Below are 19,333 nucleotides of genomic sequence, written 5' to 3' on the forward strand. Positions count from 1 at the left end.
TGATACCATATTTCCTTAGACCTCATAGACTCTGATTTCGTCCAAATCTGAACTAGGTTGAGAAATTCCAAGTCACTACGAAAAAGTTTTTCGGCTCAAAATTTTTCATCGTTGGCTATTCTATAATGACGGAACTCAATCGTTACAATCACTTTTAGAGTAGTGTGCAAGAAAGAAGTGATAACAACATTCTCTGAATTCTCATCTTATTTCTTCTAAGTTCTCTCACATCCTTCTATCTTGTTGTTTAGTATATATTTTTCCTACTGCAATTGCTGCTCTTTGAGATTAGAATTATCAAATTAATAGTTCTTCTTGAGTAATCAATTTAAGTGTTGCTATTGTTCCTTTATTTGGGTTGAAGTTTGTTTAAATCCTTATAAAATCATTAAGATTTGACTATTTGACTTATCCGTTTAGTTCAACTTATTGGTTGTCAATTGATAGACATGCTAAATTATTATAAAACTATTAAGATATTAACTTATCGTTTATCGATTATTGATCGTTGTCAAAGTTATCGATTTTGTTGACATCGGGATGACTCAAAAATAATTAATTTTAAATTAATATGTGCTATACACAAGTAATAACATAAAACAATAATACCCAATTTGAAAGGTAGGAAAACAATATTTTTGACTTGATACCTAATTACATGTTATTTTAGTAGGTTTCAAACATTTAAAAGGTAGGAAATCAAATTGCCCACTTGGCAGCCATAATTTGCCTAATATAATTTTCCAAAATTTCAAAGGTAGGAAGATGGAAGCATCTGCCAGTATAACACGGTTGTCCTAACTCGTATACACACTATTATTGCTACTTCCTTCCTTGCATCAATCTGTACCAATAAAAATAGGAGGGAGAATATTGGAGAAGAGAGAAAGCGTGGAATGCTGAGATCTTGTGGTAGAATCAATACGAAAGTTTAGGGGAGAAGTTGGGTTGTGTATATGGGGGGTAGTAGTACATTTGTTGATGGAGTTCTTCGATGGTTTCATCATCGTCGTCACACTAATGAAGATGCAATCTTGACTCAAACCCACAATTCTACAGATACCCATTTACAAGAAAAACAACACGAATTTACTATTACTGAAGACTTTGACTTCACCGGTTTGAAGCTCATCAAAGTACCCAAGCGTTTTCATTTGCCTATTTCTTCTTCTTCTTCTTCCATGGATCCTACCAAAAAGGTCTCTTCTTATTGCCCCTTTTTTGTTTTTTTTTTTCTGGGTTTGACTTTTTTTATTTTAATTTGATCTGTCTTGATTTGAATCCCTTGTTTATATGGTAGAGTTATATCTTCTGATTGCGAATGAAATTGGTAGTCTGTGCTATTACTAGGACTGAATAATCTTGGTCTCCGCGAATTTGTTTCAGACTTGGATTTATGTTAATGGGGAAGTCATGTCAAAGAATCAGCTTCCTTGATTGCTTATGTTTTCTTGTTTATTGTGGTTTGTGTATTTTCTAGCACATGAAGAAGTTACTCCTTATTGTCTTTTATCATGTTTTGAGTTTTATGTCAATGTGTATGGGTAAGAGGATTTTTTAGCTTTCAGATGAATGATATTTGTTTTGAATGGGGTATTCTTTATCAGAATGCGTTAGAGACGGAATTCTTTACTGAATATGGAGAGGCAAGTAGATACCAAGTTCAGGAAGTAATTGGCAAAGGAAGCTATGGAGTTGTGGGTTCTGCTGTTGATACACATACTGGTGAAAGAGTTGCAATCAAGAAAATTAATGATGTCTTTGACCATGTTTCTGATGCGACAAGAATCTTGAGAGAAATTAAGCTTCTTCGGCTACTTAGGCATCCAGATATTGTAGAAATAAAGCACATTATGTTGCCTCCTTCTCGAAGAGAGTTTAAAGATATTTATGTTGTTTTTGAATTGATGGAATCTGATCTCCATCAAGTAATTAAGGCCAATAATGATCTTACGCATGAGCATTATCAATTTTTCCTCTACCAGCTTCTGCGTGGACTAAAATATATTCATACAGGTTGGTTCTTTGTGTAATTCGAAATGTGCCTCTTGCTACTTCTAACTATAGAAGTTAAAATTAACTCTTTGATAATCAAACCTGCCACTTTTGCCCCCTTGCCAGCAAATATCTTCCACCGGGATTTAAAGCCGAAAAATATCCTTGCTAATGCTGACTGTAAGTTGAAGATATGTGATTTTGGGCTTGCTCGTGTATCATTCAATGATGTGCCATCAGCTATTTTCTGGACCGTAAGTTCAAATTTAAAAGGCTTCCTTTCTCCGTTGTTTTTTATACATGTTTTTTTGTGTGGTATTTAAGATACATGTATCTTTTTGAATGTATTAAAGGATTATGTTGCAACTCGATGGTATCGTGCTCCTGAGCTATGTGGATCCTTCTTTTCTAAGGTAAGATTCATTATCTCTTTCACAGTTTTATTGTTCAATCTACTGGTGTATATGCAACAACTACAATCTCACTGACTTGAGCTTTAGCTCTCTCCTTTTCTGATTGTGTATGCAACAACTGCAATAGCACTGAATTTCAGAGTTTAATTGTTCATTCTGTTCCATATATTCAACAACTACAATGATGTTAAGTATAGTTAATGCATTTAGTTCTAATATATTATGTTCAAGTTTGTTTTGCATTATTTTGTTACTTCTCCATTTTTTTGCACCTATGTCAATGTATTATGATCAAGATTGTTCCTTATTATTTTGTTACTCCTCTCCTCAAGTATTTTGCTTTAAGCTAATATCCCTTCCTATATCCCTGGGGAGAGAAAAATACTAGCTAAAGTAATTATTTTTCACAATAAATGGTTTGTGGCTGACACTGGATGTACTCATATACCATTGCAGCCTTTAACAATGCCTGTAATCTAGATTCATTTGTTTACAACTGGAAACTGCACTGACTGAAAAATTAACTGCAGCAAAAACCAAAAGGATAAAAAATTGTAGAACAAAAAGGAGAGTCTAAGTAGTAATACATAAAAGTCACATTATTATGAGATCTATAACTTTGTTGTTTCGCTAATCTGTTCTTTATTCATGTTAGGAGAAGATGTTACCTGTTTATCCTATTATCCTATGCAGCTATGTTGACTTATAGGTTCATTAGAGTTGAATTATGGTTGATAACCTATGGAGCTACTTGTTGGAAAAAGAAAATTTAAAATTCAAGAACTTAGGTAGTAGCTTAATTTCCTTGTCAATGATGAGTATTTTCCTTTTACAGCATTTGTTCCACCTTCCGTAATGAGATTTAATCTCTCGAATCTAGTGTTGTGCTCATCAGTACCGTGGGTTACCTGCTGTATGGCCTGTTCTCCTCAATGGTTCAGCAACAGTGAAAGGTTTAGTTTGCTGACTGGTTGTCATAGGTGAATACAGAATTTAATGGAGTGGGCCTCGTATTGTGCTGGCTCTGAAGTAGATACACCATTAGCCACAAGGCTAAAAGACACCACAAGGAAGACTAAAGTGATAATCTTAAAAAACAAATAATATTCAGCAACAAACATTTTACTGTGAAGATTACCAAGTCTATGAGGCTGTAGGGAAAATTGGGTGCATTTTGCTAATCTTCAAGTAATTGTCTAAGGAAACTGGAATTTTCAAACATTTCACAAGTCCTGAAAAGGTGAAACTTTTATAAAGTGACAACAATATCATTTCAGAGAAGCTAATATGTTGTCATATCGGTTTTTAGTTTTAGCCCAGAGAACACCACACTTTTACTGGCTTTGAGCATGAATGTGCCACACTCAGTTAACCGTCTGCGAACTTCTTTTCCAAGTATAGTTTAAGTCTGCTTCCAGCATTGGTATAGACAGAAGAAATGGATGAGATGCGTAGAAGCTACTTCTCTTGCTTTTACACTGATACATGGCTTTACAGATTTACGCGCTTTAAGGACGAGGATTTGTTCGATGCCAAATTTCGATGAAAGAATAATAATGTGAAAAGATGTGGTTTCACTAAGAAACAACTTTATCATACATGTGAAGACTTTATTTGTGTTTTTGACACAACTGCATAGACTCATTTTCATGTGACATATACATCTCTAAGAGTTCTCTATTTGCAGTATACTCCTGCTATTGATATATGGAGCATCGGATGCATATTTGCAGAGTTGCTTTCTGGAAAACCATTATTTCCTGGAAAGAATGTGGTGCATCAATTAGACCTAATCACAGATTTGCTTGGGACACCTCCTCCAGAAACAGTTGCAAAGGTCAGTTCTCATAATATATGCTTTTCATTCTTAGAATAATCTTATAATATGTTATACTTTTAGTATCATCCTATTGTGTATGTTTTTTGTGCCAAAGTATGTGTCTAGTACTGCTAGTAGATATATTTGAGAATTGAAGAAGAGGGTAATACACTTAAGAAACCATTGTTGAAAAAAAAAATCACCAGCAAATTTGTGGTGTTGTCGAGTTTCATTGTTTGAAGGCAGAAGGAGCTGTGGTGTTCCCTGAGTGCTGTTTCTGAGATAAGAAAAAGTTGGAAAGTGAGACATCTATGGCGTGAAAGCTGATGAAGATGATGCATTTCTGGTAGAGTGAGGGTGAATTAAAGGAGGTATTCATGAGTATTTCTGATAGTGATGGAGCTCTATGGTGATTATTTTTTCTGGTTTCTACCGTCCTGTATCTGTGGGCTTTCAGGTGGCATAACTGATGCATTCTTCCTAATGGTCCTCTGGCAGCTTGAAGGATTCCGGCCTGTGGTGTCACTTGTTTTTGGGTTTTTGGACATGTATTCAAGGTGGCTTTATTTTTTTTTGAATGACCTGTGGTCACAAAGATGTAATTATGATATTTCTTGAAGGTGGCGTGAGGCGTTGTGGTGAATGAAAGATGAGTACAATGGCTTGTGAGTTGTAGTGTTAAAAATGTATTTCTGCCCCTCTTAAAAAAAGATATCTCTAGGTTGAATTGCAGTGAACTCTTAAAACTTGAATGGAGAAGAATGAAGGTGGCAAAGAGAATTAGTAAGCTTAGGTTTCTGGTGACTGGTGAAGGAGGTGTGGTGGTATAGGATCCCCGAGAAAATAAAGTGTTCAGTTGAAGATAGGGGACAAGTATAGAGTGGTATCATGTGTTATCTTTAGAATATTAGGTAGAAAAATTGTTGCTGAGAAGTTCTGTGGTGTCACATTTTACATGCCACTTTATTTTCTCTTATTTATTAACTTGTTTCTTTTAAAACTGGCAGATTAGAAATGAAAAAGCTAGAAGATACCTCAGTAGCATGCGGAAGAAACAACCGGTTGGGTTTGCAAAAAAGTTTCCAAATGCAGATCCTTTGGCATTACGCCTACTTGAACGACTGCTTGCATTTGACCCTAAAGATCGGCCATCTGCAGAAGAGGTAGTGACTGAAAACAAATCCAATATTATTTCGACTACTAAACGAAATTCCCAAGTCTAATTGACTTAACACTAATATTGCCTTTTCTTAGGGATTAGAGGATCCTTATTTCCATGGTTTATCAAATGCTGATCGTGAACCATGTAGACCACCAATATCGAAGCTTGAGTTTGAATTTGAGAAGAGGAAACTGGCAAAAGATGATGTTAGAGAACTCATATATCGCGAGGTGAGGCTTTCTTTAGTATTAATTGCTACCTTGTTAGTAAAATGATTCGAAGGATTGACTTTACACTTGTTTTGAACAACCAGATTTTAGAATATCATCCGCAGATGCTTCAGGAGTATCTTTCTGGTGCAGATCAGACTAGTGGCTTTATGTACCCAAGGTTTGCTGCTAATAGAAACTAGTTCTTATAATTTATGCTCTTTCTTTTCTATAATAGTTGACCTGCCTCTTTCTCTTGCATTAAAAGCCGGTGTTCGTAGTTTTTTACTGGAGCGTAATTGTTATTCTCTCATAAGTGGAAGAACATCAAAAAACATACATAACTTTTCTTTCCCTTAAAAGTAAAAGTTGACAATCATTTTCAGATGATCGTTTTTTTTCCATGGGATATGGCAAAGTCTATTAGTGTGTCTATCTACTCCATTTGGAGCTCACTCCTTTCATGGGGATGAAATAGGTTCTGGGTGTTAACTTTTGATGTTGCCTTCTTCCATTCTGCTTCATCTCTCTTACTATTTACAGTTCTAAGTACTTATTCTCTAGAAAGGAACCATCATTCTTGTTTCGGTAAAACTAATTCATTTCCTGATGGCAAACCATGGCCATCATCTAGTTATTGTTAAATTATTAACATTTCATAGTGAATTGCGGATAATATTCAATGAGGTATCATCATTTTGTATAGTTCCAAGTTTGTGTGTCTTATTAAATACTTCAACAAATACTGTGTTTGGCTGTGCTGGAAGTTGTTCTCCTCCATCCTCTCACAAATGCAGACAGTGGTGAATTTTCTTGAAATCAAAAGAATTAAGTTTTCAGCAACAGTAGGGTTACTGCAAACTTTTATCGTGACAGTAACAAAAGTATTCATCAGTTTTAGACACACTTTGATCAATCCACTGGGATCTAACTAGCACAAGTATTGGGTAACTTTGCCCACCAAGGTTTAGGCAGATGAGAAGAATTAACCTAGTGTCACTTGTGCTGGAATTTTGAACCTTGGTTCGCAAGATTTACTCTTATTAGTGATTGCCTGATCCTTGGTCTAGTGTTGGATCTTCTTGGTTATCCTTCTGTGAAAAGACCTCTATCACATAGAGTTGATTGTTGTCTTGTGGGCTCCCCACTTCATATAAAGGCAAATGTATTGTGCCAAATAAGTTTTCTTTATTCATTTTGTATTTATTCAAGAAATATTGATTGTGGTTTTTCTTCTATATTAATTTAGTGGTGTTGATCGATTCAAGCGACAATTTGCACATCTTGAGGAGCATGCTGGTAAAGGTGAACATGGTGCTCCGATTCTGAGGCAGCATGCTTCCTTGCCTAGGTGCGTTGTTGAATCTATTATTTATTTACGTCAAATTGCTAAAGTGGTTTTTTCAGAATCTGCAGATTAAGGAATTGCTTTCTTTGTATTTAAAACTATCCACATAAAAAAACTCAGATTTAGAAAGTAGTTTCTCGAAAAAAACAAATATAAACTGAAAACTAGGGTTTTAAAAATATTTTGTGCTTTTACATAAGTGTGTGGATTATAGAGTTGCTTGTGTTATCTTCTGCAGTGACTTACCAGTGAGCTCTTGTTTAAATATTTCCAGTCATTTTGGTCACTGAGGACCTTGGATTTGTTTACATGCTATTTTAATCGATTATCATCCTGTTTGATTGATTAAACTCTATAGTTTGTCCGGCATATACTTAATACAAATTTCAAATATTACACTGGATTGATAGCTTGGTGTGGTGCATTAAAAGCTGAATTATGTGTGTTGGTTAAACAACTTCAGTTAACGTATGAACTTGTTTTCCTTTTGTAATACCTCTGCTGCAGAGAGCGAGTTCCTGCACCAAAAGATGACACCTCTTCCCAGAATAATGATTGTGAAAAGAGAACTGTTTCAACAACTCTACAGAGTCCACCAGCGCAATCTGAGGGATCAGAGAACTACAGTGCTCGTAGCTTGCTGAAGAGTGCTAGCATCAGTGGTTCCAAGTGTGTGGAAGTAAAAAGAAAAAACGCAGAGGTAAATCTTTTTATTCCGTTTCCCTTACTGTACACTCAAGCGATGAGAGTATCTTGTTGCAAATTTTTACATCCCTTCTCTCATTTCTTACTGATAATGTTTTTATAGGAAGAGCCAATCGAAGAACAAAACGAAGAAGTTGATGGTTTGTCTCAAGAAGTTGCTTCTCTTCATGTTTAATTCTCTGCTGAAATCAACATTTTGAAGTTTCAGTCCTTGATTTCAGCTAGAAGCTAACTGTAGGTTATCAGTTCCTATTGTGTTATAAAATATTACTTACTATAGTAGGAAAACACTCCAGCTATTCAAATTTTCTCATTAGATTACAAGGTTTCAAATTTGTAACGATTTCATAAACACTGCTTCCTCTACCCTAACTAACACGGTCTTTCTTAAATATCGTTCCTTTGTATGCCCATCTACTTTACCTGCTTGCGTGGATAATATTGAAGAGAACAACATTATACATTATATGCCTTATTTATTTGAAAATTTTAAATTTTATTTACCATATTCATAAAAGGGCTAACATAGAAGAAAATGTTTTTTCTTCTTTCTATAATTGTTGTAAGATACTATGATATGTATAATATCATGCAAATTTTGCTGATGAATTTGATAAGAAATAGTAATATTAGAATCGATTCCGTAAACAATCAATTGATTCCAAAGATTATAAAGTAGTGCATTATTATTTATTTGATTTATAAGTGAAACTCAAATAGATGTCGTGCTAAAAAATGAGTTTATCATTAAAGACAAGTAAAATGCACATTCAAATATTCGTAGAAAGAGAATCACTTACTTGTCTAGTAATGCTGTGGGAAAAGGGTTCGAAGAGTTAAGATTTTTATGAAGATTTATCAAAAAATAGTTATTCTTTTTCATGAAATGGTGTGCTTTTATGAGATATTGTGACCTTTATAAATAGTTGTGACTTTCATGACAAGTTGCGACTTTTATGAAAAATTATGACTTCTATGAATGTTCTCATATTTTCGAAGGAATGAAACTTTTTCAAAGAGTTATTTTTCTGATAAGGCACAATAAGAATTTGTTCACACTATCCTTTGTTGTCTATAATTAGAGGGATTTTCTCTCATCAAAACAATGAAAAATTCTGAACTTTTTCTTCTTCCTTTTTATGCACAATTAGATATTCGACTACTTTGCTCCTGTTGAGTGGATCACTGACACCATTTTTTTTCTAATCAATATACTTGTGAATATAATTGTTCCATCCTGAGAAAATCTATTCCATTAAATCTTGGGTACTATAGGAGAATAAATTCCTCACGGAGACACTGTGCATTGAGTGAGCTCCATTTTTCCTTTCTGTTTCATTCTATTGCTATAAATCCTGATTATTTATTTATCGTCAATAATTTATGCTTATGATATTAATTGTTGTTTTTACTAAATATATTAAACTTTGTTGGTTATGTTTCTCCAAAGTTATTGTTATAAGTATTTGTTATTACATATAAATATTATTTATTAAAAAAATATAATACCTCATGTCGATGTTCATCTAAATTCCCAAAATATCAAATAGAAACTGTTCTTGGGCAAAAGGATAAATTAGAATTAAAGATGATTGATTGAAAGATAACTGATAAGATGTTATAAATATTATTTTCCTTTACATTTTAGTGTAATTACTATGTAATAAGACTGTATAGTGTTTTAGTTTTAATGACTGATAAATTGTAAGTATTGTTTTATAAATTTTGTGATATTGAGGATTCGTTTATTGTTTTATCATAAAATATCCATTTGTAATGTTTTATAAGTGTTTTCTTGAGTTGAAATGTGTTAGAAAAGTTAAATGTTAATATGTAAAAAACTATTGAGATTAAAGCAGGTTAAATTGGGTGGGTCATGACCCAATCTACTATTTAGTCAAAAATAAACTTGAGCCGGTTATGATTCCTTATTTCTATTTCAACTCATTTTCATATCTCTAGTGAAACCCAAGCCGCTCATTTGACACCTTCAAATGCTATTAAAATCGCTAGACTCAATTACCCCTCAAAATCTTTTTAATCTTTTCCACATAAATGTCGAGGATATTTTTTCAACCAAATATTTTTATTCAATGCATGCAATATTTAATACACCAAATCAAACAATACATAAAAATAATCTATGAATAAGTAATCCAAGAATAACTATAAAAGCATTGCCAAAAAAAAACCATTACTAATACATTATTTTTAAATATTATTTTAATACACTCTAGCAACGACCCCTTATATATACTAGTATCGGTTTAATATTATCTGTAATTTCATAATTTCATGTTTTAGATTTCACACAAATTCCATAGTGTTAAGACTTAATTACATCATAAACTTATTTTTAAAAAAATTATAAAATCCCTTAAATTTGGTGAAATTTGGATACATCTCAAAACGTCCGATACATGACGTCCCGATTATGAATACATCGTCCATCATCCATATACATCACGTTTTAATTTCGGATACATCACTCAACGTTCTAATATATCGATCATCGTCCTAATATATCATGTACGTCCCAATACATCGCGTAAAGTAATGTATTCGATCGATAATTGTGTAAAGCGATATATCCAAGAATATGAGAGAGTACAATTTTTTGTGATTTTCTCAAATGGTAAAGAATTTTAGTGAATATGATCAAACAAAATTGTGTATTTAGTTAACTTTTTTCTAATATTATTTGCAATTTAATATGTGAAAATAGTTGGACTCACAACCCAACTTGTGATATCTACAAAAAAAAACTAGATCGGCCAAGGTTCCGTGCTAAGCACGGGCCCAATATGCCTGATGTTATTTTTCTGATATAATTTGAAAGAATTTGTTATGTGCGTCGATCATTACTCTTCAATTTAATTAATTAGAATGAGCTAGGGTAACCAATAGCGAAAGTTGAGAGTGAATTAATTAACATAGTATGATATTTTAAGAGATCAATAACACTAAGAAAAATGGTCCCAAAAAGTGTAGTTCCTAAAGGACAATAGCGACTTGTAAAATCTGGTCGCCACCGTCCCTATAAGCTTTGTCGTTAAAGGTCTTTAGGAACGGAATACTATAGCCAGTCATTAAAGGTTAGTAGGCAGCCGATAATCTTTCGGTCCTTAGCGAAATAATATCTATTTTATCATCTTGTATGAAGAGTAAAAAATATATTTTGTTACGAAAAAGATATCACACTGATAACTACAAATGATTTTCCTGAAAAGTTATCCAAATCTATCGAGCATATTTACATACCGTTCGAAAAATCAAAACATCGATGTGCAAGAATACATATCAAACCAACTGCTTCCTCCCTTTAAAAAGGGGAGAACGTACCAATAGACCCAAAAAAAAAAAAACAATAGTCGAGAAGCCAAGCATTGGTTCTATTGAAGCTGATTGTCAACTAGAATCACAACAACAAAACTATTGAATTACGAATGTACTCAACAAGAATCCTCAAGACAACCGAAAGCACTAAATTTTCAAAGGAAAACACCCAGACGAAAATAAACAGTAAGAGCAACAATAAATTGTTTAAAAATTGTGCTTTTTGGGTGGTCTGGAGGCGATCATGTCCAAACTAGCAAAACCAATGGATTCTCCGAAGAAGATGGCATTAGGAAGCAGATGACTGATGGTTTGTTGCAGGCATTCAGCAGTGTTTCCCGAAACTCTTTCAAGCCAGTCTTTTAAACCATGGATTCAAAATTGGAGTACGGAGTTTCTGGATTCAGGGTGCACAGATACTCCTCTGCTTTTTTCAGAACAAGTTGGAAACTTTTCAAGTTTTGGATGCTTCTTTCACCGTTCAAATTGACGTAGTTAGAAGAACACATAATAATCAGACGGCTTAACCATTTGTCAAAGCAATGTGGTAAGTAAGAAAATATTACTACATTTTTTGTATTATTACCCTTCAGTATAAGGTGAGAGTCTTGCAGAATAAGCTAACTTCATCAAATAGCAATTAGTAGCTAGTAAGTAGCAGTACCAAGCAGTGGACTCCAAAATAGAACTAATGCAGCAACACCCAATAAACTTACAATGTACTTATCTATCATTCCTCTCTCGTAATATTCTCATAACACTGGTTATGTGCGTCTCTATTATAATGGTTTACCTGTAGAAACTGAAAACCAGAAATCACTCCACGAACAACATTGCCTGAAACAAGCACAAGAGGGGTCAAACTTAGAAGCAGAACCACGATTCTCAGTATAAAAACATATTACAAGAGAGGAATAGCTGAGGACAGATGTAAACAAAAGGGGTCCAACTTAGTAGCAAAACCACGATTCTCGAAGTCACAAAACTACCAAAAGCTAAATTATCCAGGTTACATAAACTAGAGCGTCATATCTATTGCATAGGACAAATCTAATTCCTCTAAACTTTCTTGTTAAAGCAATCCTCTTCATTATAGAGAATTTACCTCACTAAGCAGTTTATATCTCCATTTCTTGGACAAGAACCAGTCAAGTTTTTTTCATTACTTCGCGCTACATTAAAAAGACAGATATTAGAGCGACTAGAACAACAAAATAGAAAAGTTGCACGTAAAAAGAATCTACAAGCCCAAAGAAGCACACTCATAACAAGACTGCACAAACAGTATTCTAGTCAAAAACATGCATTCATTTCTCACAAATCACAAATCACAAGCAGTTGTAAATGATATTAAGTACAAAAACTTTCTACTGCAAAGATAGTGACAGGGTAGTTCGACAATTATATGAAGTAAGCTCTATAGGGAACATGAACAAGGTGATGTACTTTGAATTTCTGTAAGTTGAATTCGTCTTTCTTAGGTAGACTATGATCAGTTAGGATAAGCTTACAAACAGAAAATTAGAAGACGGCGCGAACAGTGAGGACTACATCTAAATGCTCTCATCTACCATGAAGTAACAATTGAAGATATCTTAAAGAAAGCTTTACAACTGGAGGATAGCAATCTTTTGCTGTGGGCGAGGGGCAGAAAAACCACCATAAGTGTTGGTATCTGAAGCAGTGAGAGTCTTGCAAAATATGCCAACTTTATCAAATAGCAATGCTAAAAACAAAGTAAAGTCATCCAACAGATGCTTGTATTAACTAAATTTTACCTAAAGGAACTAAATTTAAGCAGCTAGAATAACACATCTAAATCAGAAAACGATGGAAGCACATAAATACCTGATTGTCGGGAACTAATGAGACTAAACCTCATCAATCTTGCATCCTCCTATAATAAAACACATATGAAAACCAAATGTCATATAACTAAATAAATATTCAAAAATTTTTACAATCAGCACTAAGCAGAGAAATATACACAAATAGATATTTTATCACAATCTGTACCAAATTTTCAACAAAATTGACGCTAACCTAATGAAAGTATACTATATTGTAGCTTCCTATCTGCAACTTGACAGAAAACGCGAGGATGGAGATGTTCAAAGTGACAACACTTCTTTCTTTGGCATTGAAATCAAGGGTCAAACAAATGCACGATAGAGCTCCATACTCACTGATGACATCGCCGACAACGCAAATTTACTTCGGAGTTATTACAAGAATTTGACTTAGAGGCTATGCCTACTGTATCTTCTCCCTTAGATGCTTCAACCAAATTGACCGCTTCTTCTGGTCCCCTTCTTGCTGATCCAACCGTTTACCGGCGACTTGTGGGCAAACTAAACTACCTCACTCACACCAGACCAGATCTCTTATTTGCTGTCCTCACTCTAAGTCAATATGTGCAGCACCCTTGTCATGGTCATTTGGATGCTGCATTACGAGTACTTAGATACATTAGATTGGACCCAAGTTGAGGTTTATTTTATAATTCCACCTCTTCTCTTTCCCATTTGGCTTTTTGCGATGCCGATTGGGCATATTCCCGGGATACTAGAAGATCTGTTAGTGGGTTATTTTATCAGTAAGGTGGATCGTCTATTTCTTGGAATTCCAAGAAACAGACCTCTCTCTTTATCGTCTGCGGAATCGGAATACAGATCTATGAGAAAGGTTACAACAGAGCTTACCTGGTTGACTCGACTTCTTCAAGATCTCTCTGTATCTCCATCTTTATCCATTCCAGTTCATTCGGAACAGTCAAGCTGCCATCCACATTGCTCGCAATCCCGTATTCCATGAATGAACCAAGCAAGTAGAGCTTGATTGTCATTTCGTGAGGCAACATTTCTTGCCGGCTTGATCTCTCTTTCATTTGTTCCTTCTTCTTCACAGCTTGCTGATTTGTTCACAAAAGCTCTTGGTGGTCCTCATTTTTCAATTTGTCCAAGATGGGTGTTGTTTCTCTCCCCTCCATCTTGAGGAGGGTTGTTGGGAACAAAAATCAAGCATCTGCATCTCATAGTTACAGCCATGGATCCTATGCAGATGTTGGAAGAGAAAACAAGAAGTCAACACTTGAACCAATTGAAATTATTCTTTGCCAAGTGTAAGTATCATTCTTATTTCTGTCTTATTTTGTTTTATAGACAGAAATTAAAGGGTAGGAAAAATATACAAATAGAATTAGTATGTACAGAATTGTTGAGCAAGGAAATACACAGAAAACTTTCTCCAAGCTTTTCTTCAGACATCGCCGACAAAGTTGACGACATCAAATCCAAACTTCAAGACGTTCCGATAATGACGCTGGAGAATACAAATCTCGAAACAAATCAGTTGATTTACCAATTGGAATCTTCCCTGAAAAAAAATCGAATTAGATACAAACCTAGAAACCTTCTAGAAACAATTCAATTGATTTACCATCAAAAGGCATGAAACGAGAAAAAAGAGAACTCAAAAGTGCAGCTATCTATATCTAAATTAAGGCAAAACTATGAACATAGAGAGAGAAATATGAATGTCAGTGATAAAGTTGTTTGGAGAAATGAAGTGAAGAGTTTGAGAGAGATTATGTAAAAAAATGTACAAAGTGGGTTATTATCGAATTTTTAGTTTTGAGGTAACGGAGTTTAATGACCTCTGCAAATTGTACCGAAATTAGAGGGGATATTCAAACCTCCATAATTTGATAAAATTTGTGGGGGCATATTGACCTCCACTATAAAATTTTAAAAAAAAACGCAAAATTGGTGTTTTTTTTTTGTAGTGGTCTTCCACTGTGCCTCCTTATCTGGATGTGAATTATTGTTTTTACCAAAAATGAAACAAGCCGCCTTTAACAGCAAAGAATGATGTAGTAACAGCAAATGATTGTACTTCATTACCTCCCTTCAAGACTTACACTTAAAACAGAGGAGAACTTCTTTTATCTATTTTTTAAAAACCATACCAGAAATGTAAAGACATATCAAGCCAACACACTGATTTATTTAAGTTGTTTCTGCCCAGGAATCAAGAGAGACATAGCAAGCTCATAAATCCCTAAACACATGATCACTGACCTCAGCTAAAAAAGGCTATCACCTGTGTCCTCCAGAAAGTCCCTCGGCTGACGGAGGCTACACTCCACAAAGACTACAATTAATCAAAAGATACAAGAATAAGGGAAAACGAGAACCTATTAGTATCTGTTGACATATACCACATTGTAGATTCAAATAATTATTTTTACTTGAACCCCCTCTTTTTTTCCTCCATGAAACAAAAGTTCCAGAAAACTAGAGAACAACTTCATTTATCGAAGGAGTAAAACACATTATATAAGTCTATTTAAAGCACAAAGGTTGACGAAAAAGAATATAATGAAGCAAATGAAGATGATCGGATCCTGAAGGCTTTGGTGTGAATATGAGGAGTTTTCTTTTTTAGATAGGTAACGTTATGAGGAGTTTCTAGCTAGTGTTTCTTACACTAGCTAGTTTGAACCAGCTGGTTTAATTCTTGTTGTTTCGATAAATAGCACGTCAAATAAGAAAGGCCTAAGAGGCAGTACATAGCACACACATACCTCAAGCAGAGCATTGCTCTTATTGAAGCTGGTGGTCAACTAGAACCACAGCAACAAAAACTTTGAATTAGGATTTTTTCAACTAGAGTCCTCAAGACAACAAAAAGCACTATTTGTCAAAATTGTCATCGAAAACACCCTCCCAAATGTAAACAGTAAGAGCAACAAAAAATTGTTTAAAACTTGTGTTCTGTCCAACGAAGTGAATGCTGAAACATTTAAGCCTTTAGAAGTACTCTTTGAGTGGTCTGGAAGCAATCATGTCCAAACATGAAAACCAATGGGATTTTTCCGAGGAAGTTCTCCAAAGAAGATGCATTAGGAGCCTCAACGAGGTACAACAGATGACTGATGGTTTCTTGCAGGCATTCAGCAGTGCTTCCCCACACTCTTTCCAAGCCAATCTTTTCAACCTGGGATTCAAAACGGAGTACGGATTTTCTGGATTCAGGGTCCACAGATATTACTCTGCTTTTTTCAAGATAAATTGGAAACTTTTCATGTTTTGGATGCTTTCTTTCACCGTTCAACTTGACATAGTTAGAACCACACATAATAATCATACAGCTTAACCAAAAGCAATAGCCTACTTTTTCATTACTTAACCTTACTACCTTTCCTTTGTAGCTATGGTGTCTGAGAAAGTCAACGAGGCACTTGGTAATATCCTTGTCATAGAACATTGTTGAAGCAATGTGGCAAGTAAGAAACTCCAAACCATTATCCAATAGAGTCAAAAAGAGACATTAGAGGAGTTACAGTAGTAAATGAGACACAAACATTAAGAATCAACCAAAAAAAAAAATCAGTCACAAAGCAAAAAATTGTAGAGTATTATTATCTTCAAATTCATGACTCAAACTACCTTTGACAAGCACAAGCCACTGCGAATGAAATTCTAGCAGGCTGCCAGGCATTGATACAAGCAAACTTACTTAGACATATATATATATTTTTTTGATAAATACATTAAAAAGACATATATTAGAGCGACTAGAGCAACACAACAGAAAAGTTGCACATAAAAGAATCTACAATCCCAAATAGGCACACTCATAACAAGACTGCTCATACACATGCATTCATTTCTCATATATAACAAGCGATTTGTAAATGATATTAAGTACAAAAAACTTTCTAGTGTAAAAATAGTAATAGGGTAGTTTGACAAATCATATGATGTAAGCTCTATAGGGAACATGAACAAGGTGATGTACTCCGAATTTGTCTAAGTTGAACCGTTTTTCTTAGGTAGACTATGATCAGTTAGGATAAGCTTACCAACAGAAAATTAGAAGACGGCGAGAACTGTGAGGACTACATCTAAATGCTCTCATCTACTATGAAGTAACAATAGAAGATATTTTAAAGAAAGCTTTACAAAGGGAGAATAGCAATCTTTCGCTGTGGGCGAGGGGCAGAAAAACCACCATAAGTGTTGGTATCTGAAGCAGTGAGTGTCTTGCAGAATATGCTAAAAACCAAGTAAAGTCATCCAAACAATGCCTGTATTAACTAAATTTACCTAAAAGAACTAAATTAAGCAGCTAGAATAACACATCTAAATCAGAAAACAATGGAAGCACATAATACCTGATTGTCGGGAATATGAGACTGGTCAATAAACCTCATCAATCCTGCATCCTCCTATAATCAAACACATATGAAAACCAAATGCCATGTAACTAAATAAATTTTAAAATTTTCTACAATCAGCACTAAGCAGAGAAATATACACAAATAGATAACCAATTTGTACTAAATTTTCAACAAAATTGACGCTAACCAAATGAAAAGGATACTAAATTGTAGCTTCGCATCTGCAACGTGACAGAAAACGCGAGGATGGAGATGTTCAAAGTGACAACACTTTCATTCTTCGGCATTGAAATGAAGGGTCCAACAAATGCCTGATAGGGCTTACAATGAAAACAGAGAGAACTTCTTTTATCTATATTTTGAAAAAACATACCAGAAATCTAAAGGCATATCAAGCCAACACACTTATTTATTTAAGTTGTTTCTGCCCAGGAATCAAGAGAGACATAACAAGCTTGTAAATCGCTAAACAATGATCACTCACCTCAGCTAAAATAGATCACCTGTGTCTCCAGAAAGTCCCTCGGCTGAACGGAGGCTACACTCCACAAAGACTACAATAAATCAAAAGATACAAGAATAAGGGAAAACGAGAACCTAGAGTTGCAGGTCAAGGATTTTAACCTTTTCTAACATCTTAGCAACCTGAAGATATTAGTAATCACTTCTCTCTTGATGTACTATAAGTTACTATTTGATTACTTTGTCATGCTTTATACATCTTGAGATTAGTATCTTTTGCCATATACCACATTGTAGATTCAAATGATTCTTTTTGCTTGCACCCCTTTATTAGTTAACATTACTACCTTTCCTTTGTAGTTATGGTGTCTGAGAAAGTCAACGAGGCTCTTAATAATCTCCCTGTTCATGGAACATTGTCGAAGCAATGTGGCGAGTAAGAAACTCCAAACCATTACCAATGGAGTCACTGGAGGAGTTACCGTAGTAAATGGCTCAAAATCCATTTCCAAAATGTTTCCACTGGAAACATAAATGAGACACAAACATTAAAAAATCAACCAAAAAAAAAACTCATTCACAAAGCAAATAATTGTAGAGTACTATTATCTTCAAAATTTGACTCAAACTACCTTTGACAAGCAAAAGCCACTGCGAATGAAACTCTAGCAGGCTGCCAGGCATTGATACAAGAACACTTACTTAGACACCTATGGGTTTTGCGAGGAAGACATGTGTAACGACCTGTTTAGTCGTTTGGAGCAGCAGAGTTAATTTCTGGAAATCACTGTCTGGGTCGACGGATCCCACGACGGACCGTCATGGGCACGACGGACCGTCGAGGGGGTCTCGTTCTAAAACACTTGGATTTTAGAAATTTGGGTACTGAGATCGACTCTCTGAACTTCGCGACGAAATGGCAGGACGGACCGTCGCCGACATGACGGGCCGTCACAGACTCTTTAATGAATTGAGTCTCTGAACTTTGTGACGGAAGCAGCAGGACGGACCAGTAAAAGATTCAAAAAGAAGGTCAAAAGTTTTGAAACAAAGACTGAATTAGATATACATGAAGGTAGCAGACCAGAGGAGAAGTTGAAAATGTAACAAGGAAAGAAACAATCAACTTGAATTTTTTATTAGAAAAATGAACGTAAAGCAATCATTCTCATTATGCAACATTTACCTCACTAAGCAGTTTATATCTCCAACATTTAACATAACCACCAAACTTAACCCACACAACAACTCATACAGAGGAATTCACAACACCATACAAATATCACCTACATCATACAAATATCACCTATAGAGAAAAAACAGAGATTTGCATGCTTAGAACAGAATCGAGCTTTTTTGAAAAAAAAAATGAAAGCAACGAGGAAGTCATTCATTGCTTTGCTTTGCTTGTGAACTGTGGACTGTGGATTGTGGTGCCCTTTACAAACAACCTTTCCTATTTGTTGGCTGTCAAACAGCACGACATGAATTTACCCTTTCTTCTTTGTCCACACATTTAAAACTCCATAACACATACGCATTTGACTAGATTCTCACGTTATTTTCCTTGATGCCCCTAATAGATAAGTAACATGATAATATCCTCTTTTTTTCTTTTATCACAAGGAATTCTAACAACTTTAACTAATCTCAAGGAACCCATTAGTAAATTAAGCAATTCTTTTGTTATGACTCCACCA

The 19,333-nt window shown here is 34.7% G+C and overlaps 1 protein-coding gene and 2 long non-coding RNA genes across 37 annotated transcripts; 2 read left to right on the top strand and 1 right to left on the bottom strand.

The window, feature by feature from the left end:
* Window positions 1–706: 706 nt before the first annotated feature.
* LOC107007489 (mitogen-activated protein kinase 9-like) lies at window positions 707–8,138 on the top strand. Its single transcript, XM_015206127.2, has 11 exons — window positions 707–1,199; window positions 1,608–2,016; window positions 2,122–2,249; window positions 2,349–2,408; window positions 4,096–4,245; window positions 5,235–5,390; window positions 5,482–5,619; window positions 5,703–5,779; window positions 6,848–6,949; window positions 7,454–7,646; window positions 7,755–8,138. The coding sequence occupies exons 1-11, from the start codon at window positions 957–959 to the stop codon at window positions 7,824–7,826; spliced, it is 1,728 nt and encodes a 575-aa protein (XP_015061613.1). The 5' UTR covers window positions 707–956; the 3' UTR covers window positions 7,827–8,138.
* A 2,884-nt stretch (window positions 8,139–11,022) lies between these two features.
* Window positions 11,023–18,491, bottom strand: LOC107007568. Of its 35 annotated transcripts, none has more exons than XR_003575715.1 (10): window positions 18,266–18,491; window positions 17,796–18,155; window positions 17,656–17,709; window positions 17,359–17,482; window positions 17,166–17,219; window positions 15,067–15,123; window positions 13,690–14,362; window positions 12,836–12,884; window positions 12,093–12,159; window positions 11,023–11,824 (listed from the first exon to the last, which is right to left on the bottom strand). It is a non-coding gene; the product is annotated as an uncharacterized LOC107007568 (long non-coding RNA). The 35 variants fall into 35 exon arrangements; XR_003575712.1 differs by having other exon boundaries at window positions 15,067–15,139; XR_003575698.1 differs by having other exon boundaries at window positions 15,067–15,985.
* Window positions 13,561–14,744, top strand: LOC114075217. Its single transcript, XR_003575720.1, has 2 exons — window positions 13,561–13,672; window positions 14,596–14,744. It is a non-coding gene; the product is annotated as an uncharacterized LOC114075217 (long non-coding RNA).
* Window positions 18,492–19,333: the final 842 nt, after the last annotated feature.

The sequence above is a fragment of the Solanum pennellii genome, chromosome 12 (genome assembly GCF_001406875.1).
Source record: "Solanum pennellii chromosome 12, SPENNV200".
NCBI lineage: Eukaryota > Viridiplantae > Streptophyta > Magnoliopsida > Solanales > Solanaceae > Solanum > Solanum pennellii.

Excerpts from the sequence above, each read along its gene's own strand:
- LOC107007489 (XM_015206127.2), top strand. The coding sequence starts at position 957 with ATGGGGGGTAGTAGTACATTTGTTGATGGAGTTCTTCGATGGTTTCAT. Across the intron at positions 2,017-2,121 it reads ACTAAAATATATTCATACAG|CAAATATCTTCCACCGGGAT; the intron begins GTTGGTTCTTTG and ends CCCCCTTGCCAG. Across the intron at positions 5,620-5,702 it reads GAGAACTCATATATCGCGAG|ATTTTAGAATATCATCCGCA; the intron begins GTGAGGCTTTCT and ends TTGAACAACCAG.